Raw genomic sequence first — 23768 nt, forward strand, 5'->3', positions numbered from 1 at the left:
GGTCAGTGGTTCCCTAAACTCTCAACCTTTCAGAGTACTCAAACACTGGCTGTTCCCACTCTTTCTGAATTCAGTTGCTCAAAATTCTAAATCCTTGCTCCTCCAAACAAGTCCGTCTGCTGGATGTTCCCCTGAACCTGGTAATGCCAATGTCAATGTCTTTTTCCCCATCCCATTCCTCCTAAGATTCACTTAACCTCTTTTCTACTAATTGGTAACTGTTAGTAACTTCAACGTTGGCTCAAAAGTCAGAATCCTCTTTTACAAAGCAACCATCCTTCCACCCACCACCAAGGCACACGACACCACAAAAAACTCAAATTTTTCTAAAATGTTCTCTAAATCACCCTCACTTGGTAATCTAGACTTTAAAAATAAAATGGCTTTTTCCTTTTAAATGATGTTATTTTAAAAATTATTTATGGCAAAATCTGATTATTGATGCTTTTAAAGCAGATTTAGCCTGTAGGAATTACACTTTGGTTTAGCTCCATATCACCTACAAAAATGTACTTTAAAAGCCAGTGGCCAATATTCTAACTGAAGTTTTGGAAGCAAATATGGCCAATTAGAGGCCACAGAATAATATTTATAGTATTTACTGAGAATGAAAAATTGACTTGATGCTTTGTACTGACTGCATAATTTCCAATCAGGTATAAAATCATGTTTCCTTTAATGATTCATTTCAAAACTGTTTCATAGTTATATAGGATAATCACTAAAAATATACAGAATTTTAGCAACACTATCACTTGCTAACACCTATTTTCTGATTTCTTAATCACGGAATTACACTGAGGCTCATTAACTGCCAAGTTAAAAATGTATAGTATGTAAACTTCAAATCTTAGTACTAAATTTAATTCCATAATTGAGAAGGAATAATACTCAAGTATCAGGCAATCTCAATTTAAACTAGAAAACAAATTCTCAGTTGGGAAAGAATCTAACCTTTAAATACAAGTGATTTCTCTACTCACGAGCAGAGTTTCATATAAATTTACCAATGACTACAAAGCCTTTAGTAATTTTCATTATGTAAACACAAAAATACCCTCACCTTCTAAACATTCCTTCTTATTGTCTAGCTTCTCGTGGGCTTTTGCACGTCTAAAGAGAGCTTTCACATATTTGGGATTAAGTTCAACAGCCTTTGTACAATCTTGTGCCACCTCTTTCCATTTTTGCTGTAATTAAAAGTATTAAAAAAAAAGTCACACTAAAGGAAGCACCGTTCAAGAGAAATCAGTTTTGGGAACTTAACAGGCTGAGTATTAAAGGGTTCCACAACACACAGAAATATTCCCAATACATAAAGAGAGTTAGTATCCACAATATTTATAACAGCTCATATAAATACCTGTAATAAAGAAAAGCAACCTGATTTTCAAAAACAGGCCAAAGACCTACTTAGGCCATCTTTCTACCACCAAATCTATAAACCTACCTGCATCTCTGTGCTTATGTCATCTCCTTCCTGCTGTCAGAATTAAGGAAGTGCCTCTCTTCATCAAAGGCTACCCCTCCACCACCTGTGATCTGGATCCATAGTGTCCCCACTTCAAGGACGTCACTGTTTAGCTATTTCTCCTCTGCATCAATCTACATCTCTACTGAAGAAGCATTCCCATGAGCATAAAAACACTCGCTCTAGAACTTTCCATCTTTTAAAAATCCTCCTTTGATTCCATAATTCCCTGCAGCTACTACCCCATTTCTCAGCTCCTCTCTATTGCCAAACCTTCAAAGAATAGCCACTCTACTTGATTTGTGCCTACCTCAATATGCTCCTTTCCCAATTTCCTTTGCTAAATTCTTCCCTTCTACCTGAGTTCTGCAAGTGGAACTCTCAAGGCCTCATTTCTTCTCTCCCTAGGCAATTACATCTATTGTCTTGCCATTATATAAAATCTAAAATTAGAGGACTCCTAAATATGTCTCTTTAGCCCAAACCACTCTTCTAAAATAGAGACATTTCTTAATTCAACTTCTACTTAGCTGTCTCACTCCTTCTCCACTGTACTATTACTAACATTCCTGCTTTTCTTTACCTTTCACATCCAATACAACAGCAAGTTATTGGTCTCAACTTTCATGTTTCACCTAGGCTACTACAACATCATTCTTATTTGGTCTCCCTGTCTCCACTCTTGCCTCCACTCTATATTCTTGATAGAACCTGAAAGCAATTTTAGAGGATGTTCCTGCCCTACTTAAAACCCTTAAATATTTCCTATTACACTCAGAATTAAATCCAAACCTCTTAACTTTGCAAGGTTTTTTCTCATCTGCCCTCTGCTACCTCTCCAGTTGAATCTCTTTATACCAGGATCCTTTATAATTCTTTAATAACACCAAACTCTTTCCTGCCTCAGAGCAATTACACATATGGTTTCCTCTATTTGTAACACTATCTTCTCCAGTTTTATGCATCTACCCCATCTCCAGTCATTCCTATATTACAGATCAGGTTAATTCTTTAAAGCATTTATGAAAATGTCATTGAGTAGTTCGTTGTTTGGTTCTCCTTGAGCTCTATGCATAATTGTTTGCTTTTATAAACCCAGCTTCTACCACCGTAACCTTCCATATAGGAGACAGTCTATAAAATTTGGTTGAACAAATAAGTGTGGAGAACAATTGCCCAATAACCACAGAAAAGGATGGTCAACTTTAGCAACATCTCAAAAAGTGTAAATTAAAACAATGACAGTATTTTTCTCCTACCAGAATGGCAAGTATTATTAAGACGTAATATAGTCCGGGAGAACGATGGAAAACAAGCATGTTCATAAAGTACTGATGGGAGTAGGTATTGATGCTGTCTCTCTATATTCCATTTCTAGAATTTTATCCTCCCAAAAGTATGCAAAAAAAATACTTACGAAAATATTTACTCAAACACTGAATGCAATAGGTAAACTAGGAAACAATCCAAATGTTCATCAATAGAAAGATGTTCTTCAGTATACAACCATACAACACCTACTACATATAGCATTTCAGAAAGAATGAAACAAACGTGCTAAGAAAAACTACACAAGTCGTAGTGGCAACTGAAAGAATATGTTGCAAACAATATATGTAATAAGTTTGGTCTTTCCTCTCCCACATATGCTACTATTAACATATATGGAGACAAAAAGTTGAAAAAATTGACTCAAACTGTTGAAAAGGATGGGTCACCAGAAACTGTCGTTTCCTATACTAATTTTACAAAATCTGTAAATATAACTTTGGGTTATATTTGTATCCAGCAAAACTAAGCTCTGTTCTTAAAAATGTTATATAATTAAAGGATATGAAAACAAAAAGCCTGTAATTTCAAAATAACTCAATTTATTAGATATTGGTATTAACTGAAACATTATGCAAATAAAACAAAAAGAAAAACCTAAGATACATACCAACTGTTCAAAGGCAGCAGCTCTGTTTTGATAAAATGTGGAAAGGTCAGCGTTCTTCTCTATAGGGCACAAACTGATCGCCTCAGTATAGCACTGAATAGCTTGTTCATATTTTCCTGCTTTAAAATATTTGTTGCCTTTGTTCTTGGCTGCTTGGGCTCTATCAAGAGAGTTCTAAAATGAGAGGAAATAACACTTACCAATACTCAAGAATAGATTCAGATCAGTGATTAAACAGTGATAAGCTGACAGGAGAAAAATGGGGAGGCAGTATGGCGGTTTACAGTGTAAGCTGCTTCATATACATACTTCAAGGGATAAAGTCTCAGGAGGACTGCTTAGCCAAAGGTTTATGTATCTTTTTTTCTTAATACAAGTTTTTATTTAAAATTTGGTTAGTTAACATACAGAGCAATTAGTTTTTGGAGTAGAATTCAGTAATTCCCCACTTACATACAACACTCAGCGCTCCTCACAAGTGCCCTCCTTAATATCCATCACCCATCTAGCCCGTCACCCTCCACCCACGTCCCTCTATCAACTGTGTTTTTTCTCCATTGTTAAGAGTCTCTACGGCTTGTTTCCTTCTCTTTTCTTCTTTCCCCCCTTCCCATATGTTTTTATTTTTTCCTTAAATTCCATAAGATTTATGTATTTTTAATTAAAAAAAAAAAAAACTGCTACAGTACTTTCAATTTAAAAATCCACTTTCCTGCCATTCCTGCCAGCAAGAGTTGTGACAGCTAATTTTTGCCAGTCTAATGGGTTCTCAATCAGGTGATCTCTGGAGAGGACACATTTAACAATGTCTGGAAACATTTCTGATAGTCACAACTGCAGGAGGTAGGGGTGAGTAGCTGCTGTTGTTACCTAATGAATAGACACCAGGGATGCTGCTCAACATTCTGCAATGCACAGGACAGTTTATCAACACAAAGAACTATCAAATCCAAAATGTCAATAGTGTCCAGTTCATTGAAAAACCATGACAGAAAGTAATATTCCAGTATTATTTTAATTTGCATTTTCCTCATTATTAATAAATCTGAAAATCTCATGTTTACTAACCATGTGGTTTTCTTATTCTGAAAACCATTTATTCATATGTGTTACTATTTTTGTTAGGCTGTCAACAGTGTAGAATAGATACTAGAAACACTTTGCCTTCTTCATTATAATTGTTATCCCAAATCTGTTGTTTGTTCATCAGTACATTTTTTTACTCCTATCTTTGTTTCAGAGTCTTCCTAGGGATGCCTGGGTGGCTCATCGGTTGAACATCTATCTATCTTTGGCTCAGGGCGTGATCCCGGAGACCCAGAATCGAGTCCCATGTCAGGCTCCCTGCATGGAGCCTGCTTCTTCTCCCTTGTCTTGGGTCTCTGCCTCTCTCTCATGAATAAATATAATCTTTTTTTTTTTTTTTAAAGAACCTTCCTGGGGGACTCAACTTACATACTTCATGTGTACAATATGGAAGAGTTGGTAGTTACCACCTACTAAGGACAGCTATGAGTACTTCAGTCAACATTTGGGAAGCATTCTGGAGAAGATTCCAGTTATTCAGGATCTAGCTACTAAGTCTAGGAGCTTTGTGGCATGTCTTAACTCAAAACTGTGTTTGTCAGAATCATCCAACTTTTTTTTTTTTAAGACTTATTTATTTATTCATTCATGAGACACACACACACAGAGAGGCAGAGACATAGGCAGAAGGAGAAGCAGGTTCCCCACAGGAAGCCCAATGCAAGACTTGATCCCCGGACCCGGAATCATGCCCTGAGCCAAAGGCAAACACTCAACCGCTGAGCTACCCAGGTGTCCCAGCATCATCCAACTTTAACAAATATGTGATTATGAAAGAATATATATATCTTCAATAGGTAAGCACCAGCAAAGCAGAAACAGCTGCCCTTACAAATAACTTCTAGGAATTGTGAAAGCCAAGTGGCTTAGGGACCAGGACATCTCACTCAGAAACAGAAAATGAAATAGCAACACTTTTTTGCATCTGCTCTTTTTCCCCCTTACTCTTGCTTTATTTTTCTTTGCTGCCCCCCTCTCATTTTAAAGATTTTATTTACTCATGAGAGACAAAGAGAGAGAGAGAGAGAGAGAGAGAGAGAGAGGCAGACACAGTCAGAGGGAGAAGCAGGCTCCATGCAGGGAGCCTGATGTGGGACTCGATCCCAGATCCTGGGATCACGCTCTGAGCAGAAGGCAGATGTTCAACTGCTGAGCCACCCAGGCACCCCCCCAACCCATCTTAGTACAAATATAGTTATTTTTTAGAAGTATAGTATGCAAAAGACTTGTTGGAAACCCCATTCATGTAAGTCCAGACATATTAATAACATTTTTTAAAAGTAGGCTCCACACCCAACATGGAGCTTGAACTCCCAACCCTGGATATCAAGAGTATGGGCATGCTCTACTCAATGAGCCAGCCAGGTACCACCTCTGTTCAGAATATTAAACAGCCAGTTTAAGCCAGCTAGTATCAATAAGGAACATATTTTAAAACTAGCATGTAGGAAGATGAAAAGAACCAAACCACAAATAAAAGATGAATATAAAATCTTTCATTTGTCAAAAGCCTTAGTCATCTTTCCAAAACTTTTGACAGTGAAAATCCTTAGCACAAAACATCTGCAATAGAAACCAGGAATCTCTTACATGGCTGTAGACTTATAGGAGGGCAACTATCAAGATGATTGCTGGAAAACTGCATTTGAAGCAACCTCAACAGTCCTCCCACTCCACCAAGAGAAGCAGAAGTCAGATTGGAGTATCTGATTCCTGATTCTGGCTCAGGTCATGATCTCAGGTTAGTGAGATTGAGCCCCGTGTTGTGTTGGGTGTGTAGTGTGTCTAAGATTCTCTTTCTCCATCTCCCTCTTCCCCTTCCCACCCCTCTTTCTCCCTCTTAAAAGCAAAAGAAAGGAAAAAAAAAAAAGTTTTAACAGAGCACCAATTAGACATCTTGAAAATTAAAAGGGATTATTACAGTCAACTCAGTAGATAGCCTAGGACTGCATGTTAGAATGGGCATAACTGAAGAGCAAATTAACAAGTAGAAGGTGGAGTCAAGGAAATCTGCCAGACTGCAGTGAAAACAGAGGCTAGGGAGGTGAAAAGTTTGTAGGAAAAATTAAATGACATGGACTATAAATCCAGATGTTCCAACATCTATTTGAAGTTTAGAAAGAAAGGCACAGAAAGGTATGTTTAAGGAAGTACTAGGAAAATTCCTTGAGCTAAAATGACACATTTTCAGATACATCACAGTTAAATCTCCCAACAAAAATCCTGAAAGTTTTTAGGTAGCAAAAAACAGACTATCCACAAAGGAAGAAGAACCAGACTGGTCTTAGAATGTCACCAACATGAGGCACTAAAACACAGTGAAGTAATAACTTTAAAGTTCTGAAGATAGATTATCTTGAGTTTAGAATCTTATACCTAGCCAAACTAGCTTTTAAGGTTGAACACAAGAACAGAAATAGAGGTGGTGCAACTCTCTTACCACAAAAATAAACTCCAAAGTGGAGCAAATGATCAATACAATAAATAACAAGTAGAAAGGGGAAGATAAAGAAACAAAAAAGCAGTTTACATATAGCAGGAACCTTAAACTTATTAATAATAACAATAAATGTAAAAAGGTTAACTCTCCATATTAAAAAACTATGCTGCCTAGTAGGAGTGACCTAAAACAAAGTGATAGGTAAAAAAAAAAAAAAAGAAAAAGAAAAAGAAAAAAGTAAAGTTACAGAAGACAAATACTACGAAAAAGGAGGCAGTATCAGATAAATAACCATTAAAAAGCCTCAGATGGAACACAGAAGAACGGTTTTATTGATAAAAAGCACAGTATGCCAAGAACACATCATAATCACAAATCTTTATGTGCCTAATAGAACTTCAAAATAATGAAATTCAGTTACTTTTGACATTAACCACCAAGAAAAACATTCTTCCAATTTCTGGCAAAAAGTTTACAATGTTTCTAAGTCATTTAGAACATGGCTAATACACATCCTTAAACACTAAGGACTTTATGTAGAAAATAATAAAATTAAAAGCATGTGAGAAGTCTATTTGGTTACAAACCTACTAAAGATTTACTTAGTATTTTTAATAAAGATTTTCAGATTACATAAAAAACATTTTCTGGACAGAGTAATAACCTTATTTCATTAACAGAAATAGGCAGTCAACTCTTTCCTGTTTACTAGAAGTTAAGGCTAATATCAGATAGAATACTAGAGAAAGCAGTCATAGCAAGGCCTGACAAGTTAAAAGAACAGAGAAATGAGTACACAAGGCTTCCTTCTTCTACTTAGGATAGACACTTCTTACTTTTATTCAGCAAGGTCTATATCAACTTAAAAACAATCAAGTGAACCTTTTAATTAGCTATTTTCCTCCACTTAGTAAAGTTTTACAATAGCTCCTTTTAAAATTATTAAACATTCTTTACTTTTTAATTAAATTAATTTCTGGCTGGCTCAATCATTAGAGCATGTGCCTCTTGATCTCAGGGTTGTGAGTTTGGGCCCCAACCTGAGTGTAGAGATTACTTAAAAGTAAAATCTTAAAAAAAAATTTTCCTTTAACTCCTAAGGCCAAAATCAGAATCTGCTTAATTGCCTTATTGCAAAAACAAACAAACAAGCCACACAGGTCTGAATGACACTCTGTGGAAAAGGATCATATTACAATAGGCAAACCACCAAGCTACAGATTTTCCTCCACTGCCACTCCAGAAAACAACTTAGCTACATTTTCAGGGAGCACGATTTTGGTTAACATCCCTATCACCCTAAGCTCACTGCCTGCCCCAATACTTTCTGTCCAACTATTTCTCTTCATTAATAAAAATGCAGAGAAATAACAGCATTATAACAGGCATAGTACAGAAAAACTAATTATTTTGTCCCATTGATGAAATTTAGGACAAAAAGCTGGTTAACACAAGCCTAGCCTTCTCTTGTGTCAGGAACTAGATCCCATTTTCATAAGCTTTGAGGTCAAAACCAGGAAGAAATTAAAGTATATGCACTGGACACAAAGTTTATATTAGAAAACACATGACTAACAATTCTTTATGAGGGATTTTAATTCCATCCTATAGGAATCCTTTGTACTACTTTTCAGTAACTCACCACCAGTCTACATTCTCAAGTTATAATAACTTTCAGAATTAAAATTGAAGTTAGAGCATAGGTCCAAAAGACAATTTTGAAAGCATATTTTATAAATGAAAAATGATGACATACAAGTCTAAAACGTAATGGGAACATCTCAAAATGCTGTATCTTTCATACGGTCTATTTGCATATCTAAAAGCTACCAGGAGACTTAAAAGTCTATAAAGCCATTTATCTTAGTGGAAATCACTTTTGGTTTGGGTAGTCTTTTCAGGTTCTGAACATTCCATAATAGTTTACAATAAAAACCTGTGAAAATGCATCTCTGCATTTCTTACAACAAATTTTCTAATCGCTTTGAAAATTCTTTTTAAAAAGTAAATTGTATCATGTCATTCCCTGCTCAAAACCCTCCAATAATTTCCCACTACCATTACCTACATACAAGACTGCAAAATTCTGTTACTCTACTTCAGACACATACTCAATTTCCATACATGGGCATAAATTCAAACTGAATACCGGTCAGAATACAGATGAATTATGAAAAAGATACTTACATCTGCCTAGGTCACATAAAGCATGATTTAAAATGGCCTACTAGAAAACTTAGTCTTTTTCCCCCATCCGCACTTAGTTTCATCTCTTCAGAATAACCGTCCAGTAGAGTCAACTCCATGACTTAATGAGGTTCTGCTAAATGAATTCAACAGGGACACCTGGATGGCTCAGCGGTTGAGCGTCTGCCTTCAGTGCAGGGCGTGATCCCAGAATCTGGGATCGAATCCCACACAGGACTCCCTGCGAAGAGCCCGCTTCTCTCTCTGCCTGTCTCTCTCCCTCCCTCTCTCTCTGTGTGTCTCATGACTAAATAAATATAAATCTTTAAAAAAATGAATTCATAAATATTTGGCGCCAAATCTTATAGCAAATCTTGAAGTTAATGCATTAAGCAAAAAAATCAACTGTCAAAATTACTTTTGAAGAATTTTTAACAGAGTCTCCCACTGGAGAGGTGGTAGATGCTATTACTATCCTCATTTTACAGATAAAGCAACTGAAGGCCAGAGAGACTAATCTGCCTAAGGCAGGATTCAAATTCAAGCAATCTGACTCCAGGTTGCCTAAACTTTACTTTTGTACTGCTTGGATTATCATCCATGTTTTATAAAGAATATCATTAGAATCACACCCACATTCACATTCTGGAACTAAAAGAGAACAGATTAAGATATCATATCTTGCTCACTATTGATTCTAGGGCAAAAGGTCTTTATATGAAAAGACAAAGAGACTTGTCAGCACAATTAAATCTTTTTCTTTCTTTATGCCAAGCAATTATAACTGAATTCATTTTAGTTACATTTGATATAACTCCACCATACAACAACCAACAGGATAGTCTTTATCCTGAAGGAATACTAGGGGCAGTGCAAGAAACAAACAAGTAGACTGGTAATTCCCCTAAAGGATTACCACTAATTTAAAAAACTGAAACTCCAAATCACATCAGGAAAATATACATTAGGTGATTAGTAAATTGTGTTATAACCAGAAAATTATTAGACCCAAAGTAACAACTGCATATACATACACACACACATCCAGAACTTGGGTAAGACATAAGAATTAAAAACAAGTAACTCAAGTAATAAATGTAAAAGGAAACAATGAGAAAAGTGTGCACACTGTGCTAGAACTTGTCAGGCAAGAAGCAAAACCTAGGAATCTGCCCCACACCTTTTGCAGAGGCATATCTACTCTGGAAAACAAGTAACATTTTAAGACCAAAGCAACATATTAAAGTATAGTACCAGTAAATTTAGTGGAATACAAAGTTAAAAAAAAAAATCAAAAAGGTACTTATAGGGATTGCTCTGGAACCAAAATGTATGTAATCACATAGTGATATGCCCATGTAAGAGTTCCAGAAAAGGTTACACGACCTACATGTTGTGATTTGAATGAGAAGGTAGGAGTATTGGACAGTGTTCACAAAATATCCAAAGGCAAAAAACATGCAAAAATGTCAAGAGATAAAGTTGAAGAGGTAAGCAGTATCAAGATCATGGAGGGTCTTAAATGACCATGAGTTTGAACTTTATCTTGTGGGCAGCAAACAGAGCACCACTTAATGATTTTAAGCATGGGGTAGTCAGGATTTATTCTGGTAGTGACAAAATAGATAAGAGGAAGACAATGAGGGGAGCAGTTATTTAGTTGAGAAATAATGACAGTGGGAAGGTAGTAGTGAGACCTAAGAATTTGCTGGATGTTTTCTGAACTGGATGTGGAAACATGCAAGGAGCAGAAAAAATGATATCCAAGTCTCTGGTTTGGGAAACTAGTTAGATGAAGCACACTGATAGGACTATTATCAGGGGAAAAAAAACAAAAAACAAAAACAGGATGTGATGTGATATATCTGTGAAGCAATGAAGTGAAAATTCCCCTTAAATGTGCACCTCTTAAGAGGTCGAGGCTACAGACAAGAAATTAGGGAGCTATCAGTATAGGAGATAAATAAAGGTCCCGTAGAAAAAGCAAACATCCAATGAAGGTATGAAAGGAAAGAATGCTTAGGACAGAACCATGAAGATCACCAAAAGGGAGAGGCAGAGAAAAGAGCTTGGAAAGGAGACTGAACAACCAGCAAAGGCGGGATCACGAAATTCTTAAAAAGCAGAGAAAATCAGAATACAGTAATCAGAAGCCACAGGAAAAGTTATGAAATTAAGAGACCATGTGAAGTATTTCCAGGGATCAAATGAGATAAAGACTGAAAGGTGTTCATTAGATTTAGTTACATAGGAATGTCACTGGTGACCTTGATTTTTAAAAAATGACTAGAAACTCATTTGAGGAGATAATTACTTCATTTCAAAGCTGACTGAAAACAGCAGGTTACCCCTAATTAAAATGTTTAGGTACGTCTCTCCCTTCCCATTCTAGGGTGCTTGGATTAATGATTCCTAACCATTTCATATGGGATGATTCCTGTGTAACATTAAAAAAACCTGAGGGGGATCCCTGGGTGGCGCAGCGGTTTGGCGCCTGCCTTTGGCCCAGGGCGCGATCCTGGAGACCAGGGATCGAATCCCACGTCGGGCTCCCGGTGCATGGAGCCTGCTTCTCCCTCTGCCTGTGTCTCTGCCTCTCTCTGTGTGACTATCATAAATTTAAAAAAAAAAAAAAAAAAAAACCCTGAATACCAGAATAACTATTTTTTATCATCAGATTAAAAAAACAACAGGATAAAAAGCTATTATACAGTCAATGAAGTTTTAAATAAATGCGCATTTCAAAAAATCCCTAGTTTGAAAAAAGAAATGCCTAAGACCTCAACCCGTGCGGCCAGAATACCATTACTTGGTGTGTATGTGGGTGAGGTGGTCCCTTGTGATGATAACTCAGGCCCAGAGGCCGAGAAGCCCTATGGAGAATCTTTCCAACTTCGGAGATCTGTAATTCTTCAAGCTTTTTTTTTTTTTTTTAATTACTGAAACAAAACGGCACATCATTGTGGGTTTTTCAATGGCTCAAAATGGAACATGATTTAATACTTAAGTACCTCAATCTCAGATGCTATCAACTGCAATCAGATGCCTTTCCCGTTAATTAAACAGAAATATGAATTTCTGCTTTTGCTTTCCAGTGTTTATTCCAGGAAAAAAGATAATTGGATACAGTCTACATTTCACACGAAAATCTCAAGCCAGATAATTTTATTGGTTCATTTTATATGAGGCAAATGTAGGCCAAGAGACAAAAACCACTGAATTTTATTCACTGAACCCTGAACAATTGTTTGTCCATTCCTTCATCCCTTAAAAATTACAGCTATTGCTCAGGTGGACAAAGAACAGCTAGGGCATCAGGGTTCTGCTGGTTTTTCCATCAGTTGAAATAAATGATTTCCTTATTACTAAGGTTGCCAATTGAAAGGTGCTATTCAAGTATGAAGCAATTTCTCCAACCTCAGATAATAAATAAATTATAACTGGTGATCAGTTATATACAGATGGTACAGATATCTGATGGTATATCTAATGATAACTTTAAGGACCAGAGTATAAAGAAGACAAAAAATAGTCTTTCAGTATTTACTGACCATCAGTTAAAACATAAATTTCCTTGAGAGAAATGGCAAATACACTCTTACTGTTGCTTTACTGAAGCAAGAATATAGGCTCACAAATTCCTTAAGGTGAACAACCCTATGTGTAAGTTTTTGCGCAGTTTTATTTTGGGCCAAAAACAATAAATCATTTTAAAGCAGTTCAAGTTACACAAGTCAATTTTAAAATCTAATTTTTAACAGCAACAACTTAAAATTGTTCTGATAATACAAAACACCCCTAAATTTAAAAATTACATCACTTTTGACCCAGGCAATGCTGAAAAACTAAAAATGGGATTTAAGAAAAATCTAAAATCTGAAAGACAGTTTGCTAAATTCTATACCAATGATATACTCAATTCAAATACCAAATGGGTGAGATGGGGTAGTATCTGAAACTGCAGGAAAACAAAAGTCAGTTTCATATATAAAAATTCTTTTTATTTCTAGTGATTATAGAACTAAAGGCTTTCATAGATTTCTCATTCATTGACTATCCTCCTGGGATTAAAATTAAAGTAATCGATGAAATAGGAAATCACCACAGAATTTCAGACATAGGAAAATGACAAAAGGGAGAATTCAAAGAATCCCCGTTTACCACTCTCATTAGCAGCATTCAGAAACACCAAATTCAAAGGCTGGAAAACACATAAAAGACCTAAATTACTGTAAAGCTCTTAGAGCATGGGGATGACCCCAAGACCAGAGAGACAAAGTGACTTTCCCAAGTTAACTAAGCAGGAGAGCCCCCACAAAGCGCCCACCTCCTGGTGCTCACAGTCCCTGGGCTCTTCCAGCACACCACACTGCGTCTGTTCTACACTCAAGGGGGGGGGGGGGGCGGGGGGGAGCAAGGTTTTGCCCTCCCCTCACAAACACTACCCGGCTCTCTCCTAGCCTGGCATAACGCCGGACACAGAGCGGCCGTCACATTACGGCAATTCACTTCTACGTCAAAACTTCCTTTAAAGCTAATCTGACTACTCAGTAAAATCACGTCTTTAACCTGAAGGATACAACGTGGAAATGACCTGCAAAGGTATAGGACTGGGAGTTATCTGGCCAAAGGTTTCTCTGAGCTCTGATTTACCGTACACCAGCGCCGTACAATCCGAGAGGCAGATAGGACCCTGCACCGCACCCCGCCCCGGGGTTGTCGGGCGCAGCCAGGCCGAGTCCCCACCGCTGTCAGATACCAAAAGGATTTCACAGTCGGTTCCACAAAACCGTACAAAGCGGTTCCCCAGACACTCTTGGGGCTTGGCCTAAGATCAAAGAACCCTTATCAGGCGTGTCAGGCGTGAGCACATAAATTCTCAGGTTAAATTAGAAAAACAAAAACAAAAACAAAAAACAAAAAACACGAATTCATACTTCTACCCCAAACGAGTTCGAGAATTCACTCCCGCAGATAAAAAAAAAAAAAAAAAGCGAATGCTCCTCAACACCGAACCGTTTCAGTCCGCAGACCAACAGTCACTGTATTTACCTGTCCCCTACCCCGAGAGACTCCAGGTAAGCGGGGGTGGCTGCTCCTTAAAAGGTTAGGCTCCAGGCCTTGGAAATCAGCACGGCAAGTCCTGATCAACCACAACTTGGCTCCTGACTCACTAGTTAAACAAAACCTTCGCATGTGCAAATGTCCCCCGTACCCCAAACGCCAGAGATAAATGCTGTGTCACTGAGAAAAAAAAAAAAAAAAACAGAAAACACCAAGTATTTCCCCGCACGTGCCCAAGGCGGCCGCCCCCTCCCGCCCCCCGGCTCCCCCGAGCCCCCGCGCGGCCCGGCGGCTGCGTCGCACGGGAAGCCCCTCGCCCGCGGGCCCGCAGGGACGCCCGCGCCCGCCGAGGTCGCCCGCCGAGGTCGCCCGCCGAGGACCCCGCCGAAGCCCGCGGCTGCCGCTCACCATTTCCAGGTGAGCGCCGGGGCCCTCGGGATGTCCGCTGCCCGGGGCCGGGCTGGCCCTGCCCTCCGGGGTCTTCCGTTCGCTGTTGCGCTTCAAGCCGCCGGCGTCGCCGCGGCCCCCGGCCTCCCGCCGCCGCCTCTGCCGGCTCCACAGGTACATGGCACCTGCGCCCAGCAGCAGGGGCGCCCCGACCGCCAGCGCCAGCTGCCATCGCGGCAGGCCCCCGGCACCCGCGCCCGCGGTCGCGCCGCCGCCACCCACCGCGCTCCCGGAGCTGGGCGCAGCCGCGGCGACCACCGCCGCCTCCACAGGCTTAGAGGCGGCCATGACGGGTGTCCTCCGCCACCGCCTCCCCGCTGCTCGCGGGCGCCTCGGCCACCAGGCAGCGTGCGAAGGAGGACCGGAGGGGGGGAGGCAGGCGGCGAGCGAGCGAGCACGCCAGGCAGCGGGAGCGGACGACAGAAAAGGGCCAGAGGTCACCGGAAGCCCAGGGCATGCCGGGCCAGACCCGGCCGTCCTTTTCCTCCCTTTTCAACTGTGGGCGGGGAGGGGCGAGGGTGGGGAGGAGGGGGATTACTTCCGGGTCAGGGGACGGGGCGGGCCCGGGGCGTCGAGAGCGGCCCTCTGTACTTCGCTCCGGTGCTGTGCGGGACACTCGCTCCTGGGGTCTCGGGCCGCCCGTGGTAGCGGGTGTCACTCCCTCCGCCCTCAGCGGCCTTCTTATCTCGGGGAGCGGAGGAGGGGCGCGTGCCCTGCGCAGGCGAGCGCGGGGGGCGCGGCGGCCGCCCTGGGAATGGGCGGGAGAGGCGGAGGAGCTCCGGGTGCTATTGGCTGGCAGGAGCGGTGGGCGGGGCTTAGCCCGAGCCGCCCCGTTTATTGGTGGAATTTGGGCTTGGTTTTCCCGTTACCGCCACGTAGGCGCTTTTTAGAGCCTCGGGGCCAGTAGTTTGGTCGTCCGTCTGCAAACCGGGGCAGCCTACGGGGTGGAAGGACGGTTAGAGGTGTGTGAGGGGAGAACCAAAGCCAGAGACAGCCTGATTCCCTTCTCTCTGCGGTGGCCAGGTTTTAGTTTGGAGGAATTCGATATGTGGGGGTGGGGCTGGGGGGGGGGGGCAACCGCAGGTAGCAGAAATCAGACTGGGTGCCATCGGGCAGATCCAGATTGTTCCGCCGAAACGGCCTGAGCGGAGTCCCTGCGGTTCGCCGTCTGCACCGGTTACGAAAGCGATGACGTCTGCGTGCTGCTAATGAAGTTCTTGAACGGAGCGGGTAGGAATGCGAGGACCCGGAGTGCCTACGTGCCTGCAGCCTTCTTACACGAATTTGTGCCCCGTGATGGATTTCTCCTGCCGTCTCAGCCCACGTCGCGGTCTCTGGAGCTCCCGCGCCCCCCGCGGTGCTCGATCCGCCCCCTGCTTTGCGAGTTTTGCGCTGTCTCAGCCGCCTTGCCTCACCCCTAAACCGAAATTTCAGTTCCTAGCTTCCATATCTCGAATAGCTTCGTGCAATCCTTTCCCCATCTCCTGCACCAGACATCTTAAAATACAAGAATTTACCTTGCAAGGGATTGTTCGGAATTCATAGTATTGTCAATAAGAAAAGTATTAGTAGAGAATGAATCCGCAGCTGTGGCTCCCCATTGCAAGCGTACTGGTCTGCAGCCCCTTATATTAACATTTTACAAAGGATCATTTTGCTTTGGGGGCATAACAGGATTTTCAACATCACAATAGAGCTGCATAAAGATTGAAAGATAATATATTAAGTGGCACCAAAATAGACGGATTAAATTAGAATGGCCTAATTTGAAGGTTTTAGGACCATTGCTCTTCTGCCTCATGTAGGCTCCTATTAGAAAATTGCTTCCAGATAATAGGGTTCCTCAGCAACACACTATAAAGATGAGCTAAAAATAATAGCAACAGAATTGAGTTGATCAAACAGTGATTGTTGCAGGTAATCATCTATTCTTCCTTCCTGATTCCCAGCCCCCAAAGGAAAATCTTCTGTCTCTTAATGTAATTCTCCCCTGACATTTCAGAATAGAGTTAGGGTTTTTCTTTACTGATATTTCCATTTCTTCTGTAGAGTCAGGGGAATGTAGAATGCTGGTAGTTACTGTTGGTAGGAACTCAGTCGTTTGAAGTTGTTTTATTTTTTTTCTTTGTTACTGTTATCAGAATATGTAACATTGTTATGGTTGCAAAGAGTTGCAAAGAGTTTACTGTGAGAAGTCATCCTGCCCCTAGCCACCCAGTTCCCCTCTCAAAAGGTGATCAATGTTAGAGTTTCTTGAAACACTTTAATTAATATTTATCTAAAGGGCTGCTTTTGTTGATTTTTTTTTAAAAGATTGTATTTATCAGAGAGAGCATGAGGTGGGGGAGCAATAGAGGGAGAAAAAGAAGCAGACGCCCCTCTGAGCAGGGAGCCTAATGTGGGGACTTGATCTCAGATGGAGAGATCATGACCTGAGCCAAAGGCAGATGCTTGATGGACTGAGCTACCCAGGCACCCCTTGTTGGTTTTATTTTTAAGATCAGTAAATCAATTTGTTCTTGTTACTTTTGTGATTTAACATATCATTTTCATTCCCTAGCCTCCTCATCTCTTTTCTCCCATTTTCTCCATTATTTCCTAATTGATTATAGTGTAGAATTGAGTAAGAATGTCATTAGTTCAATGATTTACTGACCTGATGCATACATTTCTGACCTGTCAAATAGTGAAAACACACCTCTCACACCTATACATGAGAGATATGATTAGATAATATTTAATTTCTTTTTAGTATATTGTTCGTTACAAAATAGCAAACATTCACTGCTTAGTTTTCTGTTTATCTACATTTTGAAGGAGAGAAGTAAAATTGTCTCTAAAAAATTAAAGTTATGTATATGTTAATGTAGACATTTTCTTTTTCTTGCTAGATTAATGGAATTCAATAGAAGATTTCTTCACCTCTTCTCTGATCTATCTTGAGAGTCAGTTGAAATGAGGTTGAACATCTAATGGACTGGGATGCAAGAGACCTGAGTTCTTAGTCTATATTTTAATACTAATGAGCTGTGTGTGTGACTGGGCACCAATGTGACCAGTGGATTAGATGATTCCTAAGTCTCCTCTTAGCTTTAAAATCATATGATTCTATCCCCTCAATTGTCATTGCTACATGAAAGACTTCCTTATTGGTGGAGTTGGGAGATAGCTGCTTGATTGGTGTTCAAGCCTTACAGTGAGTCCACATACTTACTTACATTAAGCCCATACATTCACAGTTGGATTCTCTTTTAACTTTTCCTTAGATTTCCATTCTGTTTTACTTCAATGAAAAATTACTGGAAAGAATTGTTTAAGCCTATTATCTCTGCTTATTTATCATCTATTTCATCTAAAATCTATTGTATTGTAATCTGCTTTCTAACTGTATTACTAGTCTGAAACTACTTTAAAGGTCACTTAATTCATTGTTTGGTTGTGGCCTTCATATGCTTTTACTGAAACATTTGATGCCATTGGTCATTCCCTTCTTGAAACATTGTTTTCCCCGGCTTTCAGGAGACTAAATTCTCCTGATTCTTCTAATCTCTGACCAATTTCTAGATAAATGCTGTCCAACAGAACCTTCTGTGGGGACACCTTGGTGGCTCAGCAGTTGAGCATCTCTGCCTTTGGCTCAGGTCGTGATCATGGGGTCCTGGGATTGAGTCCCACATGAGGGTCCCCTCAGGGATCCTGCTTCTCCCTCTGGCTTGTCTCTGCCTCTCTGTCTCTCTGTGTCTCTCATGAATAAATAAATAAAATATTTTTTAAGAAAGAACTTTCTGTGATGTTGGAAGTGTTTTATATATCTGTGACATCCAATGTGATTGGTATCTATTGATATCCAATAGCAACCTGTGGCTAATGAGCACTTGGAGAATATAGCTAGTGTGACTAAACTTTTTGTTTTCATTTAAATCAATTTAGATAGCTTCCTGTGGCTATGGTTACCACTTTGGACAGTACAGCTCCAGATCTTCCTAAGTATAGGAATCCATAAGAATTTGTCCTCTTCTTTGTGTGCAATCTCTCCATTAATTAGTAACCAAAGTATATCTCATTGCTTCAGGTACCATTTCTCCAAAGATCATCAATATCTGAATATCTCCTGGTACGACTTAGCCGTTTACCTCTAGCCCTGTAATTTCCTTCTATTTCTTGAGCATCTTTACCTGGATGCTTCATTTAAAAAAAAATATAACTCATCATCTTCCCTCCTCACCTCTTCCCTTTGTAAAATCCTTCCCCCCCCCCCCCCCCCCCCCCCACAATACCACGGTGACCTTACTGGTTACCCAATTTGAAAGCCTAGGCTTTTTGGTTCTTCCTCTTTTCCAACCCTACTAACTGAGCACAAGCGAATGTACCAACATATACATATGTAAACACAAAATCTGCTGTGAAGTCTATTTGATTCTTTTGTAATATCTTATAAATATTTTTCTTCCTTTTCATGTCCCCTGCCATCCCCCATTCAAATACATGAGAATACTTAAAAGTATGTCTGACACATAACAGATGCTGAATAAATAGTTGTTGCTTCCCTTTTTCCTCTTTTCTCTATTTCTTTATTTTTTCTGAATGCTGTATTAGATTCCTAGCTTCTAGTACCTCTCTTCTATGTGTCACTCTGCACTTAGATAATAGATTACTCTTTCCAAAGTACAACTCCCAATTTCATTCTTGAGCTCAAAAACTTTTAGACCTTCTCTACTTCCTGTGAGGTTAAATGTCTGTCCATCTCCACCTCCTCCCAAATACTACTTCTATTTCCTTGGTCCACATTCATAGTTCTTAACAGTGTTCAAAATGATTTATGTGACCTGTCATAGTACATAACTCTATGAAGACAGGAACTTTGTTTGTCCTGTACTCCAGAGCCCCGAAGATAGTCAGTGTAATGGTTTAATTTTATGTGTTGACTCAGCAATGAGGTGCCCAGATATTTGGTCACACGTTATTCTGGGTGTGTCTGTGAGGCTGTTTTTGGATGAGATTAACATCTGAAACAATAGACTGAGTAAAGCAGATTGCTCTTCCTAATGTGAGTAGCCCTAATCAGTTTAAGGTTTAAAAAGAATAAAAAGGCTGACTTTCCCTCAGTAAGGGGGAGGTTCCACTGCTTGACAACCTTGAGCTGGGACGTTGATTTTTTTTCTTGCCTTTGTAATTGAAGCACTGGCTCTTGGTTCTTGAGCTTGCCAGCTTTCAGACTAGAATTTGTACCATCATCTCTCTTGAGTCTCTCTCAGCTGCAGATCTTGGGACTTCTCAGCATGGACTAATTGTATGAGTTCATTCCTTATAGTAAATCTTATAAATATGTATATCCTAGTTTCTGGTTCTAGTCAGAACTCACGGTTCCAATAGTTTCTGGGGCATGCTAAGTAATATAGATTTGGGTACCACAAGTGGAGTGCTGCTATAAGAAATGCCTAAAAATGTGGAAGTGGCTTTGGAGTTGTGATGGGTATAGGCTGAAAGAGTTTTGAGTTATGTGCTAGAAAAAGCTGAGATTTCTGTGAAACAACTGTTGGTAGACATAGAACATAAAGACAATTCTGTTGAGGGCTCAGAAAGAAAAAATAAGAGATGGAGATGAAGTTTCCATTTTCTTCCACAAATACATAATTACGAACAGAATGTTGGTAAAAATATGGATGTTAAAGGCTATTTTAGTGAGGTCTCAGAGGAAATGAGGAACAGGCTATTAGAAACTGGAGGAAAGTGATTTTTCTTATAAAGTGCCAAAGAACTGGGCTGAATTGTGTCCTTGTGTCTTTTAAAAGGAAGAACTTATGAGTGATGAAACTGGATATTTAGTAGAAGAGATTTCTTTTTCTTTCTTTTTTTTTAAGTAGAAGAGATTTCTAAGCAAAGTATTGACGGTGGGGTTTAGGTTCACCCTATTGCTTATAGTAAAATGGAAGAGGAAACAGATGAAGAAGGAACTGTTAAGTAAAAAGGAATTAAAACTTGAAGATTGGAAAATTCTTAGCTTATCCATAGTGCAAAGAATGAGAAAACTTATTCTTAAGAGAAATTAATGGTGTGGCTGAATGGCTATTTGATAGATCTTGAGTGGGACTCATGGACTCATGGACTCATGGACTCATCAGCCATCTCAGCAGAGGCCAGAGAGATAGGATGATACCAGAAGAAACTGCCAGCTGGAACTAAAGAGGACCAAAAAAGAAAAAAGAAGGGCAGAATAAAGGAAAGCTATTGGACTTTGGGGATATTATGGCATGGGGCCATGTGGGACCATAGACCTATACTGCTATAAGAAGGCTTTATCTTTCAAAAGGGAAAAATGACACAAAAGTTGTTCAGAAATCGGGACGGGCCATTCCCACCACAGACTCAGAGGTAGGGGGGAGGGGCAAGACTGGTTTTTCCTCTATTTCAAAGGGTGGCCCCACCAGGATAGCCCTACTGAGTGCCTCAGGGGCAGGGTTACACGTGAAGAGAACTCATGGACAGGGCTGCTTCCCTTCCCTACTGAGGTGACACTGCCACCCTGTTGGGCCTGGAGGGCAGAGTATAGGAACAAAGAGGATTATTCCTGAGCCTTCAGATCTGGTGGGATTTGCATACTAAATTTCGAACCTTGTTTGGGACCCCTTTCCCCTTCTTTCATATTTTTCCTTTTTGGAATGGAAATGTCTATAACATGTCTGTCACATCATTGTGTTTAATTTTTATTTTTTTAAAAGATTTATTTATATATTTATTCATGATAGACATAGAGAGAGAGAGAGGCAGAAACACAGACAGAGGAAGAAGCAGGCTCCATGCCAGGACCCTGATGCAGAACTCGACCCTGGGACTCCAGGATCATGCCCTGGGCCAAAGGCAGGCGCTGAACCACTGAGCCACCCAGGGGTCCCACATCATTGTGTTTTAGAAGCAAATAACATTTCACAGGTTCACAGCTGGACAGGAATCTTGCCCCAGGATAAATCATCTCTTAAGTCTCACCTGTACTTGATTTCAATGATATTGAAGTAAGACTTCGGATCTTAGATTTTAGAGTAGATGCTAGAATGAGAAGACTTTAGGGGGTAGTTGGGATGAAATGAATGTGTTTTGCATTTGAGGACATGAATTTTGGGAGACTGAGACCTCATTCACTGTACCAAAATCTGTATTAGCTTCCTAGGGCTATTATAACCAAACAGCATAGACTGGGTGACTCGAGCAATGGAAATTTATGTCTCACAATTCTGGAAACTGGGAAGTCCAGGATCAAGGTCTGGTCAGGGTGGTTTCTAGTGAGAGCTCTATTCTTGGCTGCCTTCTCCTTCCGTCCTCATGGGATGTCTCTCTCTCTCTCTCTCTCTCTTTCTCTATCTCGGTTAACTCTTTAGAGAGAGAGCTCATGCATGCCAGCTCTTGAGTGCCTCTTCTTCTAAAGGCACTAATCTCATGGGATCAGAGCCCCGCCCTCATGACCTCACTTAACCCTAATTACCTCCCAAAGTCTCCATCTCCAAACATCATCACATTAGAAGTTAGGAATTCAACCTAAGAATTTGGTGTGTGTGTGTGTGTGTGTGTAGACACAAACATTCAGTCCAAAGCATACAATAAGCATTCAATAGATACTCGTTTAAGCAAATATATTGAAGGGTATCAAAGAAGGAAAAGATGACATTTAGAATGAAATAGGTAGAGTTTTCATTTACTTAAAACAATATTGTCAACTATATCATGAGCCTTCTTTTAAACTCCTAAAATACTTTTCTGGAACTTTCTTAAAACATAGCCCTTTTTACCTTGTTTTATAGAAACTTGTCCTACCTCATCTATTAGTCTATAAGCATCGCAAAGCAGAAGCTATGTCTGATATTTATCTTTTTATCTTATACAGTGCCCAACAGAGTGTCTCCTGTCATGCTATATGTCAGAGCAAAGGACTATGTTTTTTTCTTTCTGCATTGGACCTATACAACAGTATAAATCTTTTCCTCACCACTCCCACATTGCCATAATTATTTGTTCTATCGTGCCACCCATACTCAGTTCCAAGTCCTCGAGGAGTAAGAATCATGTTCTAGTTGTTTTTGTGCTCCCACATCTATTACATGGCTGGGCACACAATAATTGTTTTTTTGATTACTTATTTATCCGTTTATCCGTGCAACGTAATACCTGAAATGTGGTCAGTACTGAATAAAGAGTTGATAAAGTGTTTGTTGAACAATTCTCTGACTGCTACTTCATTTCCATTACTGTTGCCAACATTAATGATCTGATGCCACCATTGCTGTCCAACCACTGGTATCAGCTAAGAAACCAACTCAATTGCTGCCACTGCTGCCATCACCAGTAATAGTCTGCTGTCTTCTTCCTTTACCACCATCATCCCGTCTACTGGTTTCCAGTCCCAAGCATGCTGGAGGCAGTTACCACCTATACCATTGCAGCTACTTTCATTGGGATCTGATTGATTTATCCTTCATACTCCACTTATGATATATAGAAGTTTATGCTTCTTCTGAGCCCTCAAGGTGTTAATTTTTCCCCGGATGGTTTCTGCCTTATTCAACTTCCATCATAGCATCAGTTGAGTGGGTGGTACCTCTTTGTTTCTCAGGGAGAATGTCACTTTATGATTCAATCAAGAGGCTGTTCTTTTTGCTGTCAGAAGAAACCTCTGCCTTTTTCTTCGGGGAACAATCTGCAGTAACCTTGTTCCCTCTTTAGCAGTGACTGATCGAGATTACATATATTTTATGCACTCATTTCCCACCTTTCTGCCCACTCACAGATTTGTAAGATCCATCTCATCAATCCTCATCAACTTAGTTCATCACCACCCACAAGAATTTGTGTCATTTGCAAATGTAGAGATGTTGCCTTGCTTCTACTTGAAAGGATATTACATATAAGTCACGTGAATTGTGCCCTGCCCGAGGATGCTGGAGCAAGTCGGGGCTGAGGTCTGGCCTACACTTTGTTCCTCACAGTGTGGTATCAGGCTGTGTCTACCTGAAGGAAGGTGCTCCTTTTTCTGAACTGCATAAAGGTACTGGTCTATCACTAAGCAATGGGCTTGCAGTGGAGTCTCCACCAATAAAGGGTACCATTGTCTAATTTATTCCTATTAGACTAGTAGCTTTGGTTAT

At 40.2% G+C, this 23768-nt stretch overlaps 2 protein-coding genes across 6 annotated transcripts in view; one reads left to right on the forward strand and one right to left on the reverse strand.

Moving 5' to 3' along the window:
* The window catches only part of TOMM70 (translocase of outer mitochondrial membrane 70), a 34467-nt gene extending 19420 nt beyond the window's left edge, over positions 1-15047 (reverse strand). For 2 of the 3 annotated variants that reach the window (XR_005383207.1, XM_038582602.1), the window contains exons 1-3: positions 14596-15047; positions 3411-3584; positions 1064-1190 (exon numbers count right to left, since the gene is read on the reverse strand). Coding sequence is in view for 2 of the 3 variants with exons in the window: in XM_038582602.1 (XP_038438530.1) it covers positions 1064-1190; positions 3411-3584; positions 14596-14922 (628 nt within the window). In the remaining variant the exon portion in view is untranslated. The remainder of the gene's footprint in view (positions 1-1063; positions 1191-3410; positions 3585-14595) is intronic. The other variant, XM_038582603.1, reaches the window with a different exon arrangement.
* Positions 14539-23768, forward strand: part of LNP1 (leukemia NUP98 fusion partner 1) — a 42321-nt gene continuing 33091 nt past the window's right edge. Inside the window, exon 1 of one of the 3 annotated variants that reach the window (XM_038582607.1) lies at positions 14539-14604. The gene's annotated coding sequence lies outside the window, so the exon portion shown is untranslated. Of the gene's footprint in view, positions 14605-14630; positions 14749-15205; positions 15597-23768 lie in introns of those variants that run through there. The other 2 variants (XM_038582605.1, XM_038582608.1) reach the window with 2 other exon arrangements.

The sequence above is a fragment of the Canis lupus genome, chromosome 33 (assembly GCF_011100685.1).
Source record: "Canis lupus familiaris isolate Mischka breed German Shepherd chromosome 33, alternate assembly UU_Cfam_GSD_1.0, whole genome shotgun sequence".
Classification (NCBI taxonomy): Eukaryota; Metazoa; Chordata; class Mammalia; order Carnivora; family Canidae; genus Canis; species Canis lupus.